Source organism: Myripristis murdjan, chromosome 7 (assembly GCF_902150065.1).
Source record: "Myripristis murdjan chromosome 7, fMyrMur1.1, whole genome shotgun sequence".
In the NCBI taxonomy this organism is placed as follows: Eukaryota; Metazoa; Chordata; class Actinopteri; order Holocentriformes; family Holocentridae; genus Myripristis; species Myripristis murdjan.
In genome coordinates, this window is record NC_043986.1 from 26,932,293 (window position 1) to 26,948,779 (window position 16,487).

The 16,487-nt window shown below is 39.4% G+C and overlaps 2 protein-coding genes across 2 annotated transcripts; both read right to left on the minus strand.

Moving 5' to 3' along the window:
- Positions 1-312: 312 nt before the first annotated feature.
- Positions 313-10,736, minus strand: fam50a (family with sequence similarity 50 member A). The gene is made up of 13 exons (XM_030056698.1): positions 10,444-10,736; positions 9,512-9,596; positions 9,024-9,123; positions 6,560-6,687; positions 6,057-6,136; positions 5,640-5,706; positions 5,409-5,470; positions 5,153-5,229; positions 4,211-4,265; positions 3,558-3,606; positions 3,353-3,423; positions 2,863-2,973; positions 313-779 (listed from the first exon to the last, which is right to left on the minus strand). Exons 1-13 carry the CDS (start codon positions 10,552-10,554, stop codon positions 771-773), a joined length of 1,005 nt encoding a protein of 334 aa, XP_029912558.1. The 5' UTR covers positions 10,555-10,736; the 3' UTR covers positions 313-770.
- Positions 10,737-12,357: 1,621 nt separating this feature from the next.
- cav4b (caveolin 4b) lies at positions 12,358-14,527 on the minus strand. Its single transcript, XM_030056534.1, has 3 exons — positions 14,294-14,527; positions 13,042-13,229; positions 12,358-12,541 (listed from the first exon to the last, which is right to left on the minus strand). The coding sequence occupies exons 1-3, from the start codon at positions 14,525-14,527 to the stop codon at positions 12,358-12,360; spliced, it is 606 nt and encodes a 201-aa protein (XP_029912394.1).
- Positions 14,528-16,487: the final 1,960 nt, after the last annotated feature.

Sequence of the window (16,487 nt, forward strand, 5' to 3'; positions counted from 1 at the left end):
GTGAGTGGCAGCAAGAGGGAGGGAGGGGGAGAAAGACGATGAGGGGAGTGGTATCTTTAGGCTACGGGCGGGGAAGCTGATAATACACAGGCAGCGAGCTCCCTGTGTGCATTTGTGCTACGCCCCTGGACTAGTTGGATCTGTCCCCGAGGGCAGAGGAGACATGACATGATTGGCTCGAAAGTCAGCTCAACGTCTCTAGCCTGAACCACATTCACCACACACATACCGTGCTCGAGAGGCCCAGCGATCCCAAAGTATGCGAGTGGCAAGCGTCCACTGCTGCACTGCCAAAGAAACACAACTCTCATCTCCGTCCAATAAATCATAACCAGATTTATTTTATTCAACAGAGTTGCTGCGACATAGTTCATAAGCTATTTACATACAAGTGAGGGTTGAAGACTCAGCAAACATTGCAAAAGGCAATTCAAATACGTTTCTGGAGATCTAACATTTCACAAAAAAAAAATATTAAATCAAATGTTTATCTTAACCCATGTGTTGTCTTCCTGTGGGAAGCACATCTGTAGACAACAGAAAGATTTATATTTTTTGCAAATGAAGTCTATTGACCATAAATTCAAAAGGAAGTATAAAACTTGGGGTATTCAGTTGGAATGAAGTTGGCTCTTGTATAATACAGAATTGGGTGATCATTTATACTCTATGCTTTTTAAAGAAACCTGTTATGATAATACAATAATAACAAAATGAGGGAATAAAATGGTTTGTGTTAAGAACTGCAGAGGCTGGAGAGGACCACCACTTCACCGGATCTGAAAAGCAAACACAAAAAAAACAAAACAAGAGCAGTTATTGGGAGGAGTTCTGCACAGTCAATAAATCAATCAGTTTTGACAAACTCGTCTCATCCGCCTTGGGATACTGGCTGATTTACAGTGCCTGTCAATGACTCCATTCAAGAAAAATGGCCCAAATTCTGCCAGGCACCTAGAGGGGGAAATGGTGCCAGAGCAGAGAGCATGCCCACAAAACAAGACGTGGCAGCACGGACGCTTTGGCAGAAGAAAACTAGAGCTGCACAAAATGTCTTTTCAGCATTGTGATGTGCACATGTGCTATAGTCACACACAACATCATGTGATAATAATAATAATAATAATAATAATAATAATAATAATACATTTTATTTATAAGCGCCTTTCAAAAACACTCAAGGACACTTTACAAAAGATGAAACAAGCAGTAAAAACACAGGTAAAAGACTATATAAAATACAATGGAAAGAGTGCAATTACAGAGAGTATGCAGTTTTAAGCAGATGAGTTTTGAGTCTAGATTTGAACAGAGGAAAAGAGTCGATGTTACGGATGTCCGGAGGGAGTGAGTTCCAGAGTTGCAGATGTAAGGCAAAACAGTCATGCTACAACTTTTTTGCTGCCTGATTCAATACTAATCTTGATATAATTTTGTCTGATTTAAGGGTTCTTGCATTCAAAGAGTTTTGTTGATAGTGACTGCAGGCTCAATTCATTTGTCAAGGTTATTAGGAAACATACTGTATGTTGTTTTTCCCAAATACCTCTCCATCTATTCTCCCTCCACTTGTGTTTACCAGTGTCAGAGTTGCTAAACTTGTATCTTTTCTTATCACAATATATACTGCAGAAGAAAAACATTTTTTTCCTGATATTGTGCAGCTCTAAAGAAAACCTGGGGATTTTCTCTTCACTAAGAGTTTCACTATGTGCAATGAATGTCCGCTTTGTTACACAAGCTCAGTGTTCACATTTGGAAATGTGCCATGTACTTTTTCTACACTGAGTATCTGGATAAAGAGACCATTAATTCAAAGAACATGGAGTCCTATACTGAACAGCTTTTGGATACCCACTCATATTTTTGCATCCCTGAAAATGTAAACCAATACCAAAGTCATATGCATTGTTTTTCCTAAAGCTTCTTTGCTTGCACTGCCATGGCACAACTCAGTGTTAAGTACAAATACGAGCAATGTTGCAAGAAATGTTCTTGCTGCAGGCCTGCAAATGTTAATAACACTGTAACACAGCCAATCAAGCTGTGCAGAGTATTCATTTATCATCCACCAGCCAGACATCAAGGTTAAGATCATTAGCATTATTTGACCAAACTTCCTCGGTCTTGCCTAACAGCCCAAGTGGCATCCTGCCAACGTCCATGTTTACGAACAGACTACACTGCCAAGTTGTAGCATTGTTTTGATTTTCAAAGCCCAGCTAATGCTTTGTTGAGTAAGAACCTGTCTGGAGGCATTTAGCCATGGCAAGTTACAATTCAGGAAAGACAACAGACACTGTGTTCCGATGTGTGAAGCCCAGCCCTTTGCCCAACTCGCCATGATTCAGAGTCACTCAACAATTAAAGCATGAAGTAGAAGAAAAGTTCACTTAGTCACTTAGCATGCCCCATCCATTCTATTTATATCTTTATCTGTGTATCTGGCATTTCTATTTCACCTGGGGCACAACTAACATTTTTTTTTGTATTCACTGGACAGGGACACTGCACACCAATTAAATGTTAGCTAACTCTCACTGAGTAAGTGAGAGTTAGCTAACAAGACCAGACAGGCTTCTGGAAATGCTTCAGCTAAGTGAAATTGCCCAATTACGTAGTCATCTTGAGACAATACTTTGTTTGTGTGATACTGAACAATGCTTGTAAACACTTTGCCATTCTGAAAAATCTGCTTTTCATTTACGACGGAGATACAAGCGGCCAATATAACACGTGAGCACTATTTGTGTGTAAAAGAAAAGATGACACGAGGAGAGGAAACTTCACTGAGGTCTGTGAACAAGTTGGGTGATTTGCTACTTAACGAGGTGTGCTGGCACATGGCAAACTATTTCTCACCGTATATTTGTCCCATTTCTTCTCTGGGTCGTATGGCTCCCAGCGACTGGCGGGGAAGATGTGCTTGTTCTTCTCATACCAGCTCCTCAAAACCACTTTGCCTGCGTGAGACTGGATGAAGACAAATTAAACCCTTTTTTTATAGTTTATTTTGTGAAATTCTGACATCATTTTAAAATTTTAACAAATATGTGCTTTAAATTCAATTCGATTTCGTTCATAATTTAGTCATGTCATACTCAAGTTACTGAATGAAATGATAAGTTGTGTTAGTCAACAAAAATGACAGTATTGTCAAACTACTAAGCCAGTGGGTGAACTTACCCACTCCTCATTATGGACTGTAGTTATATTTTTTTGAAAATTTGAGGTAAATGTGCCTCGCTCAAATGAGTAAAATCTCATTTTTGTAACGCAAATATGGAAAATGAGTGACGAGTTGTGTGATAATCTGAAAATGAATATGAAAGATGTCCCCCCATATCCTCACCTCATCTTTCTCCACAGTGGCGTCGTTCACCAGTCGAATATCATCGTGGACATCAAAACTGAAGAGAGGACCTGTGGAAGATTGAAGGAACCTAATTTAATCACATATATTGCACAGAACATAATACATATCCAAATACTGCCATTTGGGTGAATGTAATATCTGCAACAAATAACTGACTAGGGCACATCTTGTGCTGACTTACCCGATTTTCCTCTAGCTTTTGTTACAATGAAGTCGTAAAAACTGTGGTGCTGTGAGAGAGAGGGAGTTTGGTAAGACTGATTGTGTCAACATACATGGAGTCCATTCCACTATGCAATTAAATCCTGTGCATGTCAAAACTGCCACACCTTTTGGAGCAATTACAGAGTACATCGGAGCTAGGTGACCTGGCCTGTTTTGCTGATGTTTTTAACTTTCCATCTTGACCTTGGAACTCAAAGCAGGTCAAGGACACAAAGCAAGGCCTTGCTTTGCTGAAGTATCAGTGGAGGTTCATCCTCTCTGACGGCTTTCAGAAAGCATAACCCTTATTTCTTATTCAGTCAAATGAATCCATTCTCAGCTTTAGTTATTCACACCATTCGTTTACAAAGCTATTTTAAGAACGTACTGGTCTGGATGACCAATTACAATTATACATTTCCATATCAAGATGTCCATTTGATGGACTACACGAAGTCTATCGGTGCTACCAGTTCAGAGTGCAGACCCATCTGTGTTTCTTGAGAATCATGACTCACGTTTCATGTGTTGACAGAAGTGCAACTGTATGAAAGTGAAGCAATAGTGCAGCTGTCACTCGCTGGCTGGAAGTTGTTTCATGGGCGTTTCATAGATACACTCAGTACTCACATGTGGGATTATCAAATCTTCCTTGATGTACATCAGCTGCTCCACTCCTGCAGACCTGCACACCGAGGAGGACAGATACGACTTAACACCAACAGTCATGAATGTCACCACAGTCCCAAGACAGACACGCTCAGGTGTGATGAAAACCAAAATCTGATGCAAACTAATTCAAGGCCCTGTCAAAGCCTGACAGAAATCCAAGAAACAGTGCAAGTAATGGATAAAGTCCAACATGGCACTTCTCTTGCAAAACACTTGAATAATTGAGTAATGAGTCAATGAAGCCTGTCTTTGATCTCCAACCGCTAAAAACATTTAATCTGGCAGAAACAGCAGCTTGATATAGTGTAATTTTTTTTTTCAGAACTTGGCAATACAAAAGAATTTCAGTTGAGTCACAAGAGAAATTATCTTCAGACCTTTTCTCATTATTAAAACTGTATTTTTCAGCTGTGACTCAAAAGAACACTGTGCATGCCTATTCCATGAGACAGCTGTGAGGGAGAGACGAGTGAATCGGAGGATGGTTTCATCAGACCTGATAAAGGTCTGACACCAAAACGTTGCAGATGAATGTAGCATTGCAAATTACACGGTGTGCAGAAGTCCTACACACTGCACACAGTCTGGTAACTGTAATCCCAAACCCAACCCTTAACATGGGCCACACACAACACACATACTTGTCTTATGCATACAAGTATAAGACATGATTAGCTCTGTCCAGCTCACACTGGCAAGACGGACTAGAGAAACAAAGGAGTGTGTGGTATGTGTGGAAAAAAGATGAAAAAAGGAAGAGAGCCAATCATCATCAGGTTATACAACACAATCAGCGTAACTGACAGTGTGCTTGTGCTGCTCCTCGTGGATGAGCTGTCATAAAATTCTGATAACGCATGATCGTGGATTGTTTTTTGTTTTTCCTCCTCAGTTTCTCACCTTAACTCACTGAAGTCCTTCCTGAGGACCTCGAGAGCCCTCTGTAGGAAGCTCTGGATGGTGTTGCCCTTCCTCATCTGCAGGAGAGACAGTAACCAGATACTTTTTAGCACAAGGGATGATGGTAAAGTACACAACTCATTTACCCTTACAGGCACCCCTGACGAGAGGGATATATTTAGCGACAGGTGACCGATTTTGAAACCACAGTAAAGTATATATTTGCATACCAGTGTGCCAACTCATCATGCTTTACCTTGACAGTCTTACGATGTCCAGATCCATCCCAGTAGCTGAATGTGATTTCAATCTCCTCACCTGAAAGGAAACATGAGACATGATGACAACATCATTACTTTGGATTTTGTCTGTCTGTAGTTCTCAAGTGGGGGATATTGGTCAGCCATCATGCTCATGTTACTTTTAAGCTTTCTGTGGTTTGAGTAAGAAGATAATAAATAGGTGTGTGTGTAATCCTGCCACTCACTCTTGATCTTCTCCTGCTTGCGTTCCCACTCCTGCCTGAGCTCCTCTCTGAGACGGTTCTCCTCCTCCTAAAACACATCAGGACACCAAAATCGAATAAATGAAAAAAAAAAAAAGTCTATATCGATATTACAAAATGATGCAAAAACATGAGTATGTCAGTCACAGTCTAGAACTGATACTTCTATCACTTTATGAGCCTGATTATAATAATAATACTACTTTGTACCAATGTAGGAACTTAACACTTGCAGCAAGCAAAATGCTGTTAAAGAAATGGCCATACCCAACATCTAATGGGACAATGCATGTAAAAAAAAAAAAAAATACTAAAAAGAAGAAAAAACAGAAAGCCAAGCAGAGATTTTTCTTTTTCAATATAAAAGCCCCCAACAAGTATCACATGTGTAGGGCTCACCTCTCTGTCTCGGTCAGGCAGGAAACTTGTGTCCACATCTGGGTTCTTCCCCAGCTGCTTCTTCTTCTTCACTGGGCCATCTAGGAGACAGAATCAGACATTTTCCACAGAAAGAAGGGCTGTGTCAAAGGCTGGTGAAGAAAATCGGAAGTCTTGAATCAAACTGATACAAAACTCACTAAACACTGAGTAAACTAAATCCCAACACTGAGCAACTATTTAAAAGTTATCAATCATTTTCCAATATGGAAATCAATCCATTAGACTGAAAGCCTCTTTTTTTCCTCAAGTAAACCCTGGTCTGTATGCAGTGTGAACACCTTGGTATGAACTTGAATTTAACATATTTCTTATTCATTACTTTTAACCGGTCAAAACGCAGCTGTGATTGGATGAAATGATGGCCTCCATTCACAGGATTTGCTGTAAAAAATAGGACTAGGAATAGGACATACACAAAATCAATAGTTAATTTTATGTCTTAACCTGACATCTGTACTCACAATCTTCCTCTTCCTCCTCCTCCTCGTTCTCCTCTTCATCTTCTTCATCATCTGGATTAAATGATAAACTGGCTATCTTCCTCTTCTGTTCCTCCTTTCTCTTCTTCTCTTTCTGCTTCTCAAGCTTTCTGAGTAGAGAAACATGTCAGTGACAGTCAGTATCAGCAGCAAAACAGAGAAACAACACAGGAAGAGACAGGAAGACATGCAGGCGCTTGGGGCTGTGCAAGCATAATGTATGTGAACACACACACTCACACACACATTCTCTCACAGCCAAACATCACAAGAGGCAATTAGGGACCCATGACAGTCATCCATCCATGACAGTACGTCATAATCAGTGTGAAATCAATCATAACATGCTGAATTATTATTTGGATTTCAAAACACATTATTGACAGGCTTCTTCAGTATTGGCACATGTTTTCTTTGCTGGACCAGAAAAAATGTTGCGAAAACAATACAATAAAAACTTTTCATTGTACAAAGCTTGTGTGAATTCCCCATTAATGGTGTCTTAAATATAAATGACAACATGATAATTATGATAATTATAAAAGTGTTATTTTCCACCAGACTAGAACTGCGTCATGAAAATCTCGTATCATTACAGCTTTTTCACAGCAGCAGCTTTTGACATGAAATAACAGGATAAACAAAGGAGTTACTAATGACGTTAATTAATGTTCTGTTCCATTTCGGTGTAGTCGAGTCTTTGAACAACAGCAGGAGCCTGGCTGCGTTAGACCTGAATGGAACAGCGCCTCCATAAATGTCATTGGTAACGCCTGTGTTTACCTGCTGTTTACTGCCAAAATAGCTGCTATGAAAAAGGTCTATTGCTTTTGCACATGCCAAAAAAAATATGTTTTTTACTTTTTGCACCTGGTAACAAGCCTGTTATCTCTGGCACTTCTGTTATTCTTTTTATAATAAATCACATGGGTTGAAGTCATCCCACATGAAGAAGAAAGGGTGGTGGTTACTTTGGCTCTTTAAAGAAAAGCAGGGGCGGCTACCGTAAAACCACAGTCGATGCTCACAACAGCCAGCAGTAGCTAATCTGTGTGCTGACTGACAGCGCCTCATTATGTCTGACGAATGTATTGGCAAGATGGAAGAAATTTACCCGCCACATGAATTTACACTTCGATTTTTGTTTTGTTTTGTTTTTCTGTGCAACTGCTGGTTACGTTAATCAGTTATGAGGTCTCATGTATGAATACAATGCTTTAAGTGCAGCAGGGGCTGGTTTAGATTGTGGAATTTAAAGGGCTGAAAATCATTTGTATGTACAAGTGTACAGTTTGTCAAAGTCCAGTTGTAGTGTGCAAACATCTCATCACATTTCATTTCATTCACTTAAGGTTCTACACTGGAGCTGTTCTTCATGAGACAACAACTTTATGATTTTTGTTCACACAATACATCAACAGAGCATTTTTATTTATACATGAGAAACATTTTGCTGATAACTTCCTATATATCACAAGGTAACCTGCTCTGGAAAATGAATGTCAAGTTGTTCAAATAAAATAAAGATTTTACTTTTCACCATTTTTGGTGAATCTGAGAACAAACATCTTTGCAAGTCTGTTTCTTCTATTCCTTAGCTGAAGCAATTGACAGTTACATCTGATGTTTGAAGCTTTCCATCCCATAGTGTATCTCGGCTGAAATTAAAGTAAATTTATGGACTCCCAAAGAGGATCGAATAGCTCTGTAATGCAGAGTGTTGCAATTTGTGTGTTCACAGAAACCTCAAACAACAGAGGCATAGTCAGACACAGGACACACACATGCATTACAGACTTGCGTATGGAATCCCTGATTAGCACATTGTTTTAGCTGCTAACTGAGCTACAACACTGACAGCCTCTCTAAATGTACTAGTATTTCTCCAGAGTCAAGCCATGACGATGTTTTTATTGATCGGCATATGAGAGTATGCTGAACCAAATTTAAAAAGAACTGAACTCTGTCAGATGACTCTCTCTAAAAGCATTACTTATTTCTCAATTTATAAAACTATATAATTTATATTTAAATGGAAAATTTAAAGTTTTTGTCTCTATCACTGATACTAAGTTGTGTTTCTGCACTGCTCGAATTTTCTGTTGATCAAATTTGATTTCAGAGGCTATCGTTACTCACGCTAACTACTCATTTGTTCTTTTGCTATTTTTTTTTTTTTTTTTTTCCAAAATAAAACCACTGCTCCTGCTTTCAGGTGCATCAGATCCTGTGTAACACAGGATTTTGCCTCTTAGACACAGGGTGTTTAGGACAAAACATAGAAAAGCTTTCATGAGCTGTCTATATTAATGGCAGATAATGGCAATAGAGAGGAGAAAAACATTATCATTATCATACATTATTGGGCGCATGGGAAAAAAACTACATGAAAACACACTTGTCAGCTCATTAACCAATGTTTAACCACAACTACAACGTAACTTACAGCTGGAGTTCCTTGGACTGCTCCTTCTTAGCAAGCTGCTTCTCTCTCTCCTTCACCAGCGCCTCCTGCTTGGCCTTCATATCGTTCAGTGTCACCAAACCTGTTCAGGATGTGGACTTAGATAAGTCAAAACAAGAATCATAGGGATCTCCCTTTTTAATGAAATAATGTCAAAACAATATAGACTACACAGGTTAGATAGATGTGCTTATTATAACATCATCTCACAACATCCACACTACTGCGAAAGAAAAATCCTCTGTCTAGTTTCCAGAATAACTCTGCATGCTGCTCTCTATAAGATGCACATGTATTCTAAAGGCTCAGCATTCCAGCTCTCAGGTCAGGTGGAATATTTTACTCTTGGTGCATGCTTTTAACTATCTGGTTCACATTTGGAGTCAGGTATGGCATTTCTAGCTGGCCTAAAAATGACACAGTGTGAAGTGTAGTGTTGCGAGGCTCACAGATAACAGAAAGCTACTTACCAACTGTGCTGGATTTGAGCTCTGCCTCCACAGCATCATAGTGGGCTGAGAATTTCTTATCAATGTTGGACTTGACCATGTTGTCCTGCAAGAAGACAGAGTTAAGTGTCTAAAGAATCCTATTAATGAAACTAAAAGAAACCGAGGACCTCACTGAGGCAGGGTTTTGGCATTATGTTATTACTGGTATGTTAGATAATACTAGCAGTACTCTGGTCTCAGGAGGAAGACAACTTAATTACGGTGACTCTGATTTTGAAAACCTCTGACAAGGTTTGACTCTGTCACAGGCCAATGCCAACTTTGTACCATCAATCAGGAGAATTAAAGAGCTTTCAAACTTTTCCATGCCAAGCACACCGAAACCGAGTGACAGGGTGACCCTGAGGTTAAAGGTAGGCTGTGCAGTTTCAAAGGGGAGGGCACACCACCTTGTTACTGCACTAATATAAATAATTCATCATATTATATAAATATAATATGATGAATGCTACTCAATCTCAAAAGATTATAACTCAAAAACACCTCAGGAGTTCAGGACAACTTGTTTTACCCTTAACCCTAACCCTTTCAAAACATTAGACTCAAGACAGGTATTTAAAAGTGTTCTGGGTGTGTTATGGGTTATTAGTCTGCATAGTGTGTCTTTAAAGAAAAGTCCTCATCGTCTCAGGTGCACAGTTTTGCTCTGAGTAGCAGCCAGTGTGTCTGTTAGCCCTGTCAAAGTGTCCTCAAGGCAAGACACTGTCCACACACCTCATTCAGGATGTCTTACAGCACACTGCAGGTAAAAACAGTTTATTAGCACAGAAAGTCATTGAGCTCATGTGTTTGTGGGGTTGTGAACTGGTCTAAAGGCCAGCCTAAGAGCTCAGCGAGAGAAACACATGAGCTTGTGTGTATTTTCTAACTCCAGGTAACAGGTGAGGTACCTCTGCAATCTTCTGCTTGAGCTGCTCGAGCTGCTCTCGCTCCTTCTCTCGTTTCTTCATCAGCTGCATGGCTCTGCCAGCCTCACTGGCGGCTCCTTTGTACTGAGCCATAATGGCGGCGTTGGCTTAGTTTCTGAGCCCTGCTGTAAAGAATAATGCACTGAAACAGGCGGTAAACACGAAAACCGTCAATAAACTGTAAAATTAAACACAGTCAAACAAGAATGTTGAGGCTAAGGAGGTAGAACTGCTCGGAGGATACCACAACAAGAAAAATGGCGATGTCGAAATGCATGCTGGGCAGTGACGTCATATGTGTTGCCTTCGACGTGTCGGAAACAGAAAAAAAGAGAAAGAAAGGAAACATTAATAACCAAAAGAAGAGGTAAAGACAACTAGTTTATAATTTTATAATAATGGAGAGACTGGGTCAAATTGAATTATTATATGACATTGTTCAATACTGTATGTACTGGTATTTTTACAATTTATGCTTCTGTTTTCACTGTAAAAGGCAGTTGTCACTGTTTTGACACAAAAGCTGCAAATAGTATTTAGCCAAGCGTGTGTTATAACTACGAAAGCAAATATAAATAAATAAATAAATAAACTATTTATTATTATTTATTTTAAAAAAAATCTTAAATCAGTATACACTTTAAACACTTTTTTTTTTACACTTTTTTTTTCTTTTTCTGATGTGATAGCAATACGCTGCTGTATATCACCAAGCCCTATAGAGCTAAATAAAGTCAAATCTATATAATATTCCTCATGCATAATTTCTCTTCATTTTGTCACTGCAGACTAAAGCATCTCTGAGCTTCTTGATTAGTCATTCAAAATCAGTTGAATGCCAAGTATTTACATCCTGGAAGAAGGTTATGAGGAACAATGTAGAAAAGTCCAGCTCAAGTGGGAAGGAAGGTGGTAGGCAGGCAGACTGGTAGCAGACAGCTTGATATTTACTTACAGTGATTTCCATTACACATGTTAACTCAGGCAAAACAACAAATCACATAAGGAAAATGAATGAGAAAATCATATCTTGGCAATTTTTAACAAAGCACACCTCTCCTCTAAGGTTCAAACCCAAGTTCAGTTCACACTTCACCCGCTTCAGTCAGTACCATGACCCAAGAAGGCTGACCTACACATTAACCTTAATTCAAGAAAATCTAATAGCCTTGCTTGGACTCGTTTACAAGCTCATTTACATTACTAAATGGCTCTTTGAAAAGTTAAGTAATCCATAAATATCGGGAAATGGTGGGCCTCCTCCTAAACACCAGTCTTGCATGGTGGATCTAAACAATGAATAAATAATGCTGACAAAATCACACCAGGATAGTAAGTGATGCAATTGCAATGGTAAATTTCAGCAAAATGAGCTCATGTAAGATACCTAAAATAATGGGATGTAATGTGTAAGATGGACATGTGAAGGACAGGTGGTGAGTAAATGAGAGTTATCACCCACTTTACAAACTCACACTCACACAACAAAAATAAAAAATAAAAAATAAAAATAAATAAATACATATGGAGCTCTCAGGAAATGTGGTTATATTTATTCATTTAATTATTAAAACAAAAGAGAAAAAAAAGGAAATGCACAAATCTTTTAAGACATTTTCTTTGTCTTGAACCTTATACAAACTTCTCCAAATGAAAAGACAGTCTCAGTTTGAAATCTGTGTAAACTGCACTGGTTAAATATACTAGAGTGACTACAGCTCCCACTATTAATAATAACAAACAGTTATACAGTTTTTTATTAGTTTATACATAATGCTGCACATTTGTAGAAAACATCAAATAACACTGGCAATAATACTGGGCTGCAGACCTATGCTGACTCAAAAACTCCAAAAGAAGTGGGCTCATTCACAGAAAAACCCCACTCACTCACATTCATACTATATCTTTTTCAGCCCTCAAAGACCAGTCCTTGTTAGACACTGAAATGGCGATTTGGCTGCAGAAGTGAGCGAGGGATGAACAGAAAGGAGTGATGAAAATGTTCAAAACGCACATCCACAAGGACCGCAGACATGGAAGGAAAGTGTTGCTCAGCTGTATGCAAGGGACCACACACCTACACAGAGCGAGGGGGGGATTTAGTGTGCAAGAGAGTTAAGACTGAAATTTACAAAGTGTGAATAATGCTACAGTCGATGTCACTTAAAGTCACAATGAGGGTGTGTGCACGTGTATGTAAACCTAAAAATTCTCAACCTTTTCAGTTCAAAAACCCCCAAAACAAAAACAGTTCCTATTTGTGGCTCCCTGCTGCAGGCATAAACATGCACAATGCAGGCCATTAACAACAGATTATTACTTGTAGTTCTCTTGGAAGGCAATATAAATCAATAGAGGAAGCCTTGAGGTTATCAGCATTACAGTTAGAGGTTTTTATCACCTGTATCAGCTGCTGTGATTCATCAGTGAATCATGTCACTGATTCATCAGTCATAATATAAGTTTCTGAGTGGTAACTACAGATAGAAATCAAAATGTTACATGTGGTTATGTGGTAAATGGATGAGCATGTAGTTGTGTGTGGTTGATGTGTCTATCTTGGTCACATCAGCTTACCAGACGTGCAAACAGGCGAGGATGGCCAGGAAAACGCCAGAGAGGAGAGCGAAGGGCACAGCGAGCAGCAGGGAGAGACACCGGTACGTCCAGATGCGCGCCGACTCAAAGCCAACAACACTGTAAAACCACACTTGGTCTATGCTGCGCGGTGTGTCAGGCTCCGCCAGCACGTCACTGACTTCTACCTGTGGGATCAACCAATCAGACAATCAATCAATGGTCATTTGTCATATGTAATCATATTAAGTACAATCAATGAAAAGCAATCCCACCAGTTCTTTCAATGTACGCATTAGAGTTTAAATAGAAAAGCAATATTAATAGTAATATGTGTATAATTGGTGGTGGTGGTGTGTGTGTGTGTGTGTATATATTTAGGGGTGAGGTGGGGTGCAGTGAACTCATTTAGGTCAGAGGAAGACATCCCACCCTCTTGTGCAGTGAACAAGGGGGTGGGATATGTGGGCATATTTTAAAGGTGCTATTTGTAGCACTTTAACATTAATCAATCACATTATTAATGTCAGTGGTGGAATATAACTAAGTGCATTTACTCAAATACTGTACTTAGGTGCAGTTTTGAGGTTCTTGTACTTTGAGTATTTTCATTATATGCTACTTTACACTTCGACTCCACTACATTTCACAGGGAAATATTGTACTTTGTCAGCTTTAGTTACTAGTTACGTTGTAGATTTATATTATTCATACAAATTATAAATCAACTAATAAATGTATTAGTATTTTGTATTACTATATTTATCATAGGTTAAGCTATACCACAGTATATGAAGTAATTCAAATTACCATCTGCAGTTTTTCATTGTGTACCTTGTATTGGAAATTTGGACAAACAAAAAGTAGAACCAACAAAGAGAATGAGCTTTTATTGTGAAAGGTGTAAGGTTGTGAAAGGTCATGGATCGTTTGTTCTCTGTAATTGATATTCTTTAAAATGTAGTGAAGGACAATACTCCAGCAAAAATGCACTGAAGTAAAAGTAAAATTACTGACTTTAAAAAATACTCAAAAAAGTACACAAAATCTGACTTAATTACAGTAAATGTAATTAGGTACTTCCACCTCTGGGTGTCAGTGTGTGTTTCGTAAACATATCTTAGATGAAAGGTAGCACAAATGTGCACACAGACTAAAAAACACACTAAGGCTTGGCAGCACATGATAAGGCAACAGTACAGAGTCCTAATGAGGGGAAGCACAAAGGAACGATGGTTCCTCGTGCAGGTACCTTCAGGTGCTGGTTGATGCCATAAGGGTCCCTGTTCTCAGGACGGGTGGGAGTTTGTGCAACAAGGCCTGCGGGAGGAGTCGGGGGTTTGGGAGGTGGAGTCGGAGCTTTGGAGGCAAACTCTGGCGGAGGCGGAGGAGTGTTCAGCTGTTCTTCACCTGCACCTGCACTGTCTTCATCGTCATCGTCATCGATCTTACACTCCACCAGACAGTCGTCGCTCACCATCATCATCCTCACTGCAGGAGGAAGCACATTCTCACCGAATGAAGATGTATAATAAACACAGACAAAAGTATCAGGGCACACACATGCACTGAAACCACACACATATGCAAACACATACACCCAGTCAGAGTGCTGCAGGCCAGGCATGTGCTGTGAAATAGAGAGCCGGGTGCCTGCAGCACCACCTGTTCTGTGGCTCCCAAAAAGAAACCATACCAAAATCTGTAAATAGCAGTGGGTAATTTTAAAATGACACTTGTAAAACGTGAGTCCATATGGTCATCTTCCTTTATAGTGTTTCCTATGTATCTTCAGATATGTTTTTACAGGGAACAATCCAGTTTATTCATAGATATTACCTTCTTTTTTTTCTTTTTTTTTTTTGGACTACTACCTGAAAAAGGGGATTCCATTTTTAAAATTATCTTGCAGTTTTTATGAATGTATTTCCTTAAGTGTGACTTATCCTAAGAAACCTGTGTGAAAATGAGTGACTCGGCGCTTACTGAATGCCTCACAAAGCAAAACACTCACATCATTTTTTTTCTTCCCATAATGAAAGTCTGACTTTGACTCTAGTCATTTTTTACTTAGCTCTCACAGCCAAAGGATGCAGAAGAAATGCCTCAGGGGCAGCAGGTGTAGCAATGATCAATCATAAACCACTTACCTTACTCAAATGGGATCCCAAGTGTGTATCAATGACAGAGACCCTCACAGAGAGAGGGAGAGAGATAGAGAGATAGAAAAGGAGCGAGGGAGCCCTGCAGAGAGTGCTAATCTCAAACGTCAGTAAGATCAGTTCAGCCGCTTAATCACAATGTCCCTTAGAGCTGATTTGGGATATGAGAACCTCAACACACACATACCCTCACACACACAAACACAGACACCTACGCTGTTCTGTTTGACACTGACTTAGGCAGGCAGACGTGCTAATGTGGTACAGTGGTTTTTCCCCCTGTGTGTGTGTATGTGAGTGCGTTGGGTGTCTGTGGGAAGGGGTTATTTTAGGAAGAGAAATGGAGGGTTCAAAAGATCAAGTTACAGCACTGGGGAATCACCACATAACCATAATTGAAACAATGAAACACACACATGCACTGGCATTACAGTGAATGATTGCAAATTAATTCTTTTGTGTGAATCATGTTTTAAAACTTGTGTCTTGTAACCATGCAGATTTACTGCGTGAGTCACACTGATTGCATGCGGTGTAAATGCAAGTGTTGAATCCTTAGATTTTACAAACCACAGTGATGGCTGTGGGCTGTGTGATTTGCATTAACTTGACAACCTCTTAATCATTCATCACTTGATCAACTTTATTGTTTATTTTTTTTTTATACCACATATACAATTTGACACAGTAAATTTAGTGACATCATCAAACAGTGATCCATAATAACAAGGTGTCTTAATAAAATAAAATAAAATAAAATATAAAACAGAATCAATCAAAAAAAAAAAAAAAAAGTTGTAATGTTTCCAATATTGAAACACTAACGGGAGGGAGATAATATGTAAAAACGTTTCAAAATGCTTTGAAGTCAAAGTAACTCACATTGTACAGCTCACTGCAACAATCCTGTCACACATTTGAATGGGACCTGCGGGTGGTGCTAGAATATCGTGTAACGGGGCCGAAATTTATGGACAAATGAGATGAGAGTCGCATCTCGGTCGCGGCTCCAAAGTATCACCGTTGCGTTCACAGTTTAAACCAGAGGAAGTCCTTGAATCCTCTCTGATACGGAGGCCGTTTTGGCTCTTGAGGCTAGGACACAGTTTCCAGTTGAAAGGTAAGTCAACCAAAGCCCTGAGTGAGATACTCGTACTCTTCCTTATTCCTTCTAAGCCAACCCTGAGTTAGCCCATCCCTAACTCTGCAAAAGCCCTGAGTTTTGGCCTATAGCTGTCAGGCCATGTATCACATACTAGGGGGAATGTGTTTTTCATCTGCGTG

Excerpts from the sequence above, each read along its gene's own strand:
- fam50a (XM_030056698.1), bottom strand. The coding sequence starts at position 10,554 with ATGGCTCAGTACAAAGGAGCCGCCAGTGAGGCTGGCAGAGCCATGCAG. Across the intron at positions 6,137-6,559 it reads GGAGGAGGAAGAGGAAGATT|ATGGCCCAGTGAAGAAGAAG; the intron begins GTGAGTACAGAT and ends TCTGTCTCCTAG. Across the intron at positions 3,607-4,210 it reads AAGATTTGATAATCCCACAT|CACCACAGTTTTTACGACTT; the intron begins GTGAGTACTGAG and ends TCTCTCTCACAG.
- cav4b (XM_030056534.1), bottom strand. The coding sequence starts at position 14,527 with ATGATGATGGTGAGCGACGACTGTCTGGTGGAGTGTAAGATCGATGAC. Across the intron at positions 13,230-14,293 it reads GCATCAACCAGCACCTGAAG|GTAGAAGTCAGTGACGTGCT; the intron begins GTACCTGCACGA and ends TTGATCCCACAG. Across the intron at positions 12,542-13,041 it reads CTCGCCTGTTTGCACGTCTG|GTGTGTGGTCCCTTGCATAC; the intron begins GTAAGCTGATGT and ends CGCTCTGTGTAG.